Raw genomic sequence first — 9888 nt, 5'->3', positions numbered from 1 at the left:
GTTGATAGCTGATAATTGATTATAATTAATTTATATTGAGTGTTTGATAAAAATATATAATATGTCTAATGATTGTAATATATCTAATATATAAAATAATCAATAAGAGTACAAATTACATAATTTATTATAATATAATATTATATTATAATATGATATTATAATAAAACGAGGGAGAAGGACAGAGAGAGAACCAAGCTTGTGTTGACTAGAAAGAAGATAGAGTTGAATTAATTGGAGACTAATTAGAGTTTGTACAATTTATATAGAGCCCATCAGCAAGAAGGCCATTAAAAACACCAAGAATCATCTGGTAAATCTTGCCTAAAAGAACCTTTTGTTTAGTGGCTCAAAACTATTAATCAAATTCTTTTCAAAACCATCAAATTGTCACCATCCATTTTATAGCATAATTTCACTTGATCTTTAAATTCTTATTCCTATGTCTTCACCAATTCAATGACCGGATCGGCTTTAAAAAACTTGATATATAGAGAAATATTAAATTAAAAAAATCAATTCATGTTAGTATAATAAAACAAACTTTATTTATATATTACAATAAAGGAGAAATCTCATTTGTTTAGAAAATGGCTAGATCCATCCTTAGAACTTTGCATATTTGAAAGACTTAGTCAAGCTGTTTTGTCCAGTCAAAAGGTTCCCAGTCTCGTGCAAAATTTGCAACCGCTTGCTTTTTTGCATCCACTGACTCATACCTCCGTCGACGATATACCTCTTCTTCTGGCAAACGCAGCATACCTCTTATCACATCGAGTCCAAAGCTACTTTTGAATTGCATCTCATCGTCGATAACGTGGACAAAGCCACTGTTTAAGCCGAACTCAACATGGAAGTAAGGGAAGTCCTTGGGGACAGAAGCACGCAACCCCTTAACCCTTGTATCAATCAGCTTCTTTGCATTGTGCTGGCTCCACTCATGTTCAGCTTCTTCGATTGCCTGAAAAAAAAAAATCTTCTTCACAGACTTGTCCAGGAAGCAAGAAATTAACAATACAAAGATATATAGATGCATTTGCACATGTAAAATCATAATCTAGGCCAAAGATTCCATAAATTCAACTGACTCTTAATCCCAAACTAGTTAGAACAAGTTAATGATATCATAATCCCAAGTTAAATTCAACAGAAAGATACTTATTGAACAACAACAGTTATAATGCGTTTGCAGTATATTTTCATGCTGCAGTTATGTGGTAGCAATTTTGACAGAAGGTATATTCAAACTTATTGGCAAAAATCAGTGAACATAAGCTTATAGTACACATAGTGAACTCTTAAATATTAATTTTGTTATTTTGGGTAAAAAATCAACTTGTATTCCTCAAAAAAAATAGGTACAAATATTATATACTTCTTATTACAATAACTTCATATTCTACAACAAATTTCACAAGTTGTTCTCCATGCCTAATGTCATGTCATTGTTTGAGAGGGTGAGCAAGCAATAAAGAATTTTTCAATTGCTAGCAAACAACATTGAAACAGATTTTCACTCTTTTCTGTTACCCACCCTAAATACTAAGGTTCAGACATTAGTTCACAATTTAAACAAGCAAATGACATTATTTAGTTCAAAGGGGCATCTGTATGGTATTTTTTTATGCAAGTGACTACCAATTCAGCATTTATCAGTAGGGCTGTGTATGGTTCTTGGAGGGACCGAACCGAACTAAACTGAAGAATCATATTAAATCGATAAGAAATGTATCAAACTTAATTTATTTTGATACTTTGATTTTATTTTGATTCTTTACTAAGAACCAAACCAGAACCGTATCACGCCGAAAACCAAATTTATACATTTGTTTTTCTATTTTTTTTAGATGTATTATATACTTTCAATATAATTATATATATTTATATATGTATATATAATTATGAACTAAATACAACATAATATTATATTTCATTTTTCTATATTTTCTTAATAATTTTAATTATAAATACATTAAATTATCTTATAATTTTTAATTATAAATATACTATTATCTTATATATATATATTAATTCTTAATTATATTGATATTTTATAGTTAAATATTATATGATTAATAAATAATTAAAATGTATATTATATGATATACTATTATATTATAGAATATATTTAATTCTAAACACACCTTATAGTTAAATATTATATAATTTAGGTATAGCTAAAAGATTTATTATATGGTATATTATGTATTAATAGCCTAATTTGAAACTTAAATGCTAATTTAAGAATGACTTTTTAAGGAAATAATTATATAAAATTATTTTAAGACCGATAATCGAATTGGAACCGAAGAATCCAGAACCATACCGAATCGGAACCGAAATAATAAAGAATACCGAAATTTCAGTTCGGTTTCGATTCTTAGCTGAACCTCAAACCGAACCGGAACCGAACGCCTCTATTTATCAGTACAATTCTGACTCCTTAGTTTATGATAAAATTGGCACAAAATGCTAAAATTCTGCTAATAAATTAAAAAGTTATTGTTAAGATACTATTAATTGAACCTAAGATTGAGATGACGTGTTTTGATGTATTCTTCTTTTTTAGTGTATTTGAATTTTGAAAACAATATGTATATATATCCCCAATGACATGAGGGAATAATCAAGCTCTTTTTATCCCATATTCTTCTTCTCATTCTTCTTTATTTCTCCTTCTTTTACAATTATAAAGTTGTTAATAGAATTAAAGAAAGGAAGAAAGTAAATATTAGATGTTCAAGAATTTGTCATTAGGCCAAAACAAAATAATTAAAGACACTGACCTTTTTAAAGTAGAGAGGGCCCTGTTTAGCAATTTTTTGTGGCAGGGGAATGCACTCAATTAAACAGTGACGACGTTGTGGTGCCAACCCCATTACTGTTTCAAGGAACACTAAATCCTTCCCTTGTTTCGCAAACATCATTATAAGGCATTTCTTGAAATTGCGAATTTCTTCCCTTACATAATTGTCAACACTCCTTGTGGCTGATTCATGCTGAAAAGGCCAACCAAACTACATTAGAATAAAGCAAGCAGTACTGAATTTAAAAGAACAGAAAATTCAACAATGTCTCATCATTTACCAAAAAAAATTAAGAATGAGTTTATTTCCCCTCCTAAAGCATGCAAAGAATCTTGAATGAAGAAGCATACAAATTTCCCATTATCCTTTAAAATTTTGGGATATATCCAATTTCACAGAATGCAGTAAGTACTGATGAAATTCAACTATGAGAAAGAAAGATAAGCATATTGTAGCATAAAGCAACCAGATTAGACTTACCTGCATCGGTAAGATAAAACAATGGCCTGGAACAACAGGCTGCCACTGTGGCAACATCAAATACGTGAAGTTTGCAATTGACACAACAAGGTGTTTTGGCTGATTAGGATTCTCAAAGCAAAAAAGGCAACGCTCTTGCTGAGTTGCAACCTTCTTCCTAGACTTTCGGCATGGCCCATCTTCAAAATCATATTCATCATCTGCCCGACCATATTGTTTATTCTGGATTAGCTTTATGTTCTCAGCCTCCTGTCTTTTCCGTTTTCCCCAGGATAAACAATCGTTAGCTCTCCTCATTTCAGGAAGCGAGACTGTGTGATTTGTGAATTTGAACGACAACGTTTGGATGCCGAGAATCAATACACAACCAAAGTAACCTGTCGAAAGCGATTCCTCCAATGCCTTATTGGAGCTGTTTGCCAGCAACCAAAGGAAGGCGAGAAAAGAAAGTAATAGTGAGCTGCAAAGGAAAAACCCTAGGAATTGCAGAGAACGAGAGTGAGAATCGACGGAGAAGAGAAAAGAAGTTAGCCTACACGGTATTTATAGAGCTGGGTATTTATAGAGTTTTGATTTTAACGAACGCGTTTTATAATCCTTGTTGAATCGGGAAAGAATTGAAGCAACAATACCCCCGACGAAATTCTTTACTGCGTTACGCGCCTGGTTGAGATTTGTTTAATTTTGATTTGCTAGGGGCCCGCTGCTTAATTTCTGGCTTGGGCCGGCCGCGAATAAAATCTTTTGCCATTTTCTAAAATTAATATTAATAGAAAAAAAAAAAAAAAATATATATATATATATATATATATATATATATATATATATATATTAAAGATGTAAAAAAAAATTATAATTTATTATCTGTATAATATATACATTTTACTTTTTATTGAAATAATTTTAATATGTTATTATGGGTGATGATATCAGCATTAAGTTAATTGAAATTTAAAAAAAATAAAAAACAAAAAATAATTATAAATTAAAAATCTCAAATTTAAATGTAAAAATAAATTAAATTGATTATTTTATATATATATATATATATATATAATTTATTTAATTTAAAACTGCTTATCAATTTAGAATAAAATTATAGAAGAAAATATTTGTATTAATAATTATGAAATATTAAAATTAAATAACATCAATATATAAAACTAACAATCATATAGTCTTTTATCAAGTTATTTGTCTATCCCTTTATTATTAGATAATTGTAATATTTTTTTAAAAAGTCCTAAATTTTAATTTTTTTAATATTGTTATATGAAATAAAAAAAAATATCTCTAAAATATATGAAATTTTCTGTATGGTTTAAAAAAACCTAAACTTATTTGATAAAAACCTCATAGGATTATATGGAAAAATAGAATTAAATAAAAAAATAATGAACTTATTTGTAAAAAGTTAATATAAATATATTGTCTTTTATGATTATTTTAAGTCCTATAAAATTATAATTTCATAAGAAAAATTTATAGAACTATTACATTGCAATCTTATATTTTGATGGTTTATGCATATGGAAGCAGAAAATTAGATATTTATTCCCAACTTTTTAGGGCAATAACTCTATTTTTCATTGCCATTATGTTGAATGCATAATAAAAAATTTTTATCCTCTGTTGTCCATGGATACTAATTCAATCTCCAACATTGGGTAAACTACCTTTGAAGAAGATATCATATTTATAATAAGATTATAAAATAGAAAATCAAACTGAATTTCAAGAGTCCAACTGATTTCCTAGTTTAACTCAATTATTCATCTTGAATCATTTATAAATAAATTTAATTAAAAATTGATGAAAACTTAAATTTTATAATTTAAAAATACATTGTTATAATTATATATAATATATTAATTTTATTCTTTATTATAACTTCAAATACTTATATATTTTATAATTAAATAATAATATAAAACTTATTTAAATCGATAAAAATTTGAAATGAATGAGTATTTAAGTTTGATATTATGATTTTTTATTATATTTTAATACAAATAAATTAATTTTTATTTTAAATGATTAATTATCCAAACAAAGTTTAAATAATTTTTATGAATATACTTTTTAATTTTAATAAATTTTTAGATTAAGGTATTTTTTATGCAAAATAATTTATTTAAAAAAAAAGACTAATTAATAAAAAAAATCTAAGCACTTTCTTTTAATTTTATGTAAATTTTTAATTTAGCTAACTTTATCAATATTGTAAAATTAGTGTTAGTTTTATTCTATTTAACTAAATTTGTCAAAATTTTGTTAATGTTTTTATTTGTAAATTTATAATTATATTAAGGGTATATATATATATATATATATATATAATGATTTTATTCAAAAATTAAAATGAATTTAACATTATAAGTTTATTTAATTTTAGAACAATTAAAAGATAAATTCTGAGTGAGATTACTGTTTAACATTTTTTGATTTTATTATAATAAGTTAAATAATTTTTAGTGAATTAATAATACTTATGAGATTAGAATTATAAAATTAGTATATTAAAAATTGTAATAGGATTTTTAGTATAAGTAGAATTATTATTAAAATAATATTAAAATTTTAATTTGATTATTTAGAAATTGAATTTTAGGGATTTAGCGATGAACATTTCATCGCCAAATGTTATTAGAAATGATGCTAGGATAGTAAACCTCATTAGTAAGGGTTATAGCGACGAATTTGTGTTGCTAAAAGATGATGTTGCATGGATAAGCCTTGTTGATTAAATTATTAGCGACTAACATTTTGTCGCTAAAAAGTGTTAGTGACGAATTGATATGTGTTAGCGAAAAAAGCCTTCATTAATATATATTATTGGTAACAAATTACTAATTTGTTATTGTAAATACGTTTTTTTGGTATTTTTGTAAGTAATGAAATAGTGAATGACATTTGTTTGAAATCCCAATGTTCTCCTTTTCATATATTTATATATATTATAAATTAATTAATTATAGATAGACAATTTATAAAGATGGAGATTATATATTAATTGTATTTTTTATTTTTTACTTACTACTTTCATATTTTAGTTAATTAGTTCTTATAAAATTTTATATTCAATTGATGTTAAATAAAAATAGAACTAAGAATTTAAAATTTATATGAACTCTAAAATTAAGAATTTTAGATTCATACAAATATTAAAATTAATTTAAATAATAAAAATATTATTGTAATTAATTTGAAAAATGAATGACATTTTTGGTAAATCAAATGTTTCCCCCTCCCCACACTTATAGAAAGTATTAGTTTTTATTGTAAAGAGTGTTGCACAATGTGGGGCCCTCAAATGCAGTTCAACATCATCTTTCCACAATATTATCACGATACTTGGATATTAATGCCACAAAGCGAAGTAAAGAGTTGCCACTTGGATAATAATGAGACAAATTCATAAGAAGGGATGTGGGTAGCAATTAACTCTTTGCGAAGTTCACTACCATTCTTTTACTATAAGCCTAATGGCTAGGCTCGGGATAGTGGGTACAAGAAAGGGAAAGTGTTTGGCATCCTCTATACCTAGACTTACCTTAGAAGAAGGCACAACCTTTACTAATAATTCTTAAAGTCTATCTTATTATTTCTTTTATTTAATTCCTTATTCATACATTTATGCAAGTCTAAAGTTACACATAATCAATTTAAACAAATCAACCATGTACATTCATACATGCCAAGTTGCTAATTTAGTAATGTTACCCTTTTGCCACTAAGGCTGAGTATTCGGTTGTTTCAATTGAAAATCAGTGAATCGAATAAATCGAAAATTAAATTTTCATTAATTTAAAAATCAAACGAATCGAATTATGTGAACAATTGAACCAATTCAAGCGAAATAAATCGATTCGGTTCAAAATTTCAATTTTTCAAATCTCCATTCTTTTTCTTGACGCTCAATCTCACTTACGATTTCAAACAATCATCCAAATCAAAGGAATAACAACAAAATATTTTCATTAACACAAAAATGATGAATAAAATTTCCATCAACTCAAAACCACTATCATCCAAACAAGCAAGATGACAAAGTAATAATAAAAAGGCAAAAATAAATTAAAAAAATAAAAAAGAAAGGTGGATGTGTGAAGACTAGAAAAGGTTTCTTTGTGGTACTTTGCAATCTAATTGCAAATCAAACCTATTTAATTAATCAATTAAACTCTTTAACTAATTAATTAAATCACATTTAACTTAGTGATTACTTGTATATATGTGTGACTCACTAGGCTCATCACTAATTGGCAATGAGATATGATATTGACTCTTAATATCATCAAAACTCTTTCTTACCATAAATGATTTCTTTAAATCATTTTAGGCACCTCATAGACCATGATTAACATCTAGCATAGCATGCCATGACCACCCAATCGGTAATAAGGAATACCTTAAATGAACCTTTTATCATATATTACCATGCGAGAATCTCTGTTACAAAATCCCAATTCGAGTTGGAGTCATGGTTTATGTCAAACCCCATTTGCTATGAATATTATGTTCTCTTTTAATTTCAGTTCTTGATTAAAAAGATTTTCTCATCAGAAACTATTTTCTGATTAAATCTATCTATCCTGGCCAGGAACTTGAAACATTAAGAATAATTAAATGAAGATAGGATTTTATCCCTATTTACTTAGGAGTATGATTCCATCTTGATCAACACCTACCTCCATATATAACTAGTAAGAGCCAACATATGCCCATATACCCATGCAGTACAAGTATGAAAGCGATTATCAAACTCAAACCACCTATATATAAGATAAGCGTGCTATCTCGAGGTCTAAAGATTATATGCAGATATGATTTATGACAATGCATTGACAAGAGTAAACTCCATGTGCTTGTCATAAATGTCCTAGTTCGACCTACTTATCATGCATAAGTGCCTATCATGTTTGTTATATGGCATGAGACTCACCATTCCATCTTATTTATATCTCATATAAATGCATTGGGAACAAACATGAATACAATCTTTACGGATAAGTCATGTCTGTGTGAAGCATCTTCAATTGTGAACCAATTTATGATACTTTGTGCTAGAAATCATCACTCATATTCTTAACAACTTAAGAATAGAATTTCTAACAAAATATTAATGGACCTTTTCTATTACATATAAAAATTATGTAGCGGAAAAGTGAAAATGCATTTATTAATAAAACATGTACAAGATACATACTAAATGATATGCTCTAGGGCATACTACTACTTGATTAGCGTATGTTAAGGAAAATTGTGACTTCCCTCACGAGTCTACAGTATGGCAGAGCAAGGCATGTCACATTGGAGTGCGGAGCACCCTATCTCATCTTACTTTATTCCTTTAATAATTTGTTCTCGTTATATTTTAAAAATAAATTAAATTTCTAAAGGAGAAGCGATGGAGTTTTCCCTATTTTATTACCAGTTGGAGTGTTTTACTATTCACCTGTTTGAAAATTTTCAATAATATTTTACAATAAAGATCTAATCTATACTCATCATAATTATCTCATCATTTCAAATATCATATATGTATTTCAATCCCCATATTCATTTCCATACATTTCCATTTTAGCCCAATTCATATATAAAAATTCTCAAATTTCATTTATTTACATGATTTACACACTAATTATATAAATTCATAATTTACAAGATATAAAAATTAATTATATATGAAAGAGCCAATTTATTAATTTACATCATATACATATTAATTACAATTTCATAATTTACATTTCAACATACTAACTAATTATAATGTACAAAATATATAATATGACCTATATAGCTGAGGAGGTGACAAAATGTGACAACTGCAGATCGATCTCCAAAATTCGGTCAGATGTGCTGCTGGGCTTGTCTTCAGCCTCATGCATGAAACAATTCATCACACTAAGTATTTTTTCTTAGTGGTGCAATAATATAACAAGAAAATAATATACATAAATATATATAGAATTGGAGCATATTTTCTATACTCAAGAATTTTATTGGTTTCATATGGAATTTTCAATACTGAATATCTTTCATCATTTATGTTGCTCTCTAGAAGCGCTTATTTCATAAGTTACAATAATCATATATAATATACAAAATAAATATAATTATTGAATTTGTGTTCATATTATTATGAAAGATGTATTTGTAATAATTATTTAAGCTATACTTATTTTATTAGTCTTTTATTACTTTACTTAACATTTTCTATATGTTTTGGATCATTTCATAACAATTAAATTCTTAGCAACTAATCTACTTCATTTTAGGTCTTTCTCACTTATTTGTTTAATTTCTAATATTTTTAACTTATTTCACTGCCCAAGTAACCTATGGTGACTAAGCCTGGATACGGATCCTTGCCTTTGGACACCATGGTGTCTCGGGCGATCATACCATGGGGCAGAGAATGTCAACCACGTATGCAATCAATATAGCTGACATTGAATCTTTGTGGTGCCTCAAGCAGTCATACCATGGGACGCATAACGTCAACCACGTATGCAATCAATATGGCTAAGCCATGGTAACAAATAATCGGGCATACAAGCCATAAATGTGGGCATAAAGCTATAAATCGGGCATAAGC

The 9888-nt window shown here is 27.4% G+C and overlaps 1 protein-coding gene across 1 annotated transcript; it reads right to left on the bottom strand.

Annotated features, from left to right (window-relative positions):
* Positions 1-342: 342 nt before the first annotated feature.
* On the bottom strand, positions 343-4038 carry LOC131171212 (uncharacterized). Its single transcript, XM_058130681.1, has 4 exons — positions 3947-4038; positions 3288-3747; positions 2787-2999; positions 343-961 (listed from the first exon to the last, which is right to left on the bottom strand). The coding sequence occupies exons 1-4, from the start codon at positions 4036-4038 to the stop codon at positions 632-634; spliced, it is 1095 nt and encodes a 364-aa protein (XP_057986664.1). The 3' UTR covers positions 343-631.
* Positions 4039-9888: the final 5850 nt, after the last annotated feature.

Source organism: Hevea brasiliensis, chromosome 12, assembly GCF_030052815.1.
Source record: "Hevea brasiliensis isolate MT/VB/25A 57/8 chromosome 12, ASM3005281v1, whole genome shotgun sequence".
NCBI classification, from domain to species: Eukaryota; Viridiplantae; Streptophyta; class Magnoliopsida; order Malpighiales; family Euphorbiaceae; genus Hevea; species Hevea brasiliensis.
The sequence above is the reverse complement of the archived record's forward strand: the minus strand, read 5'-3'. Positions and strand labels throughout refer to the sequence as shown.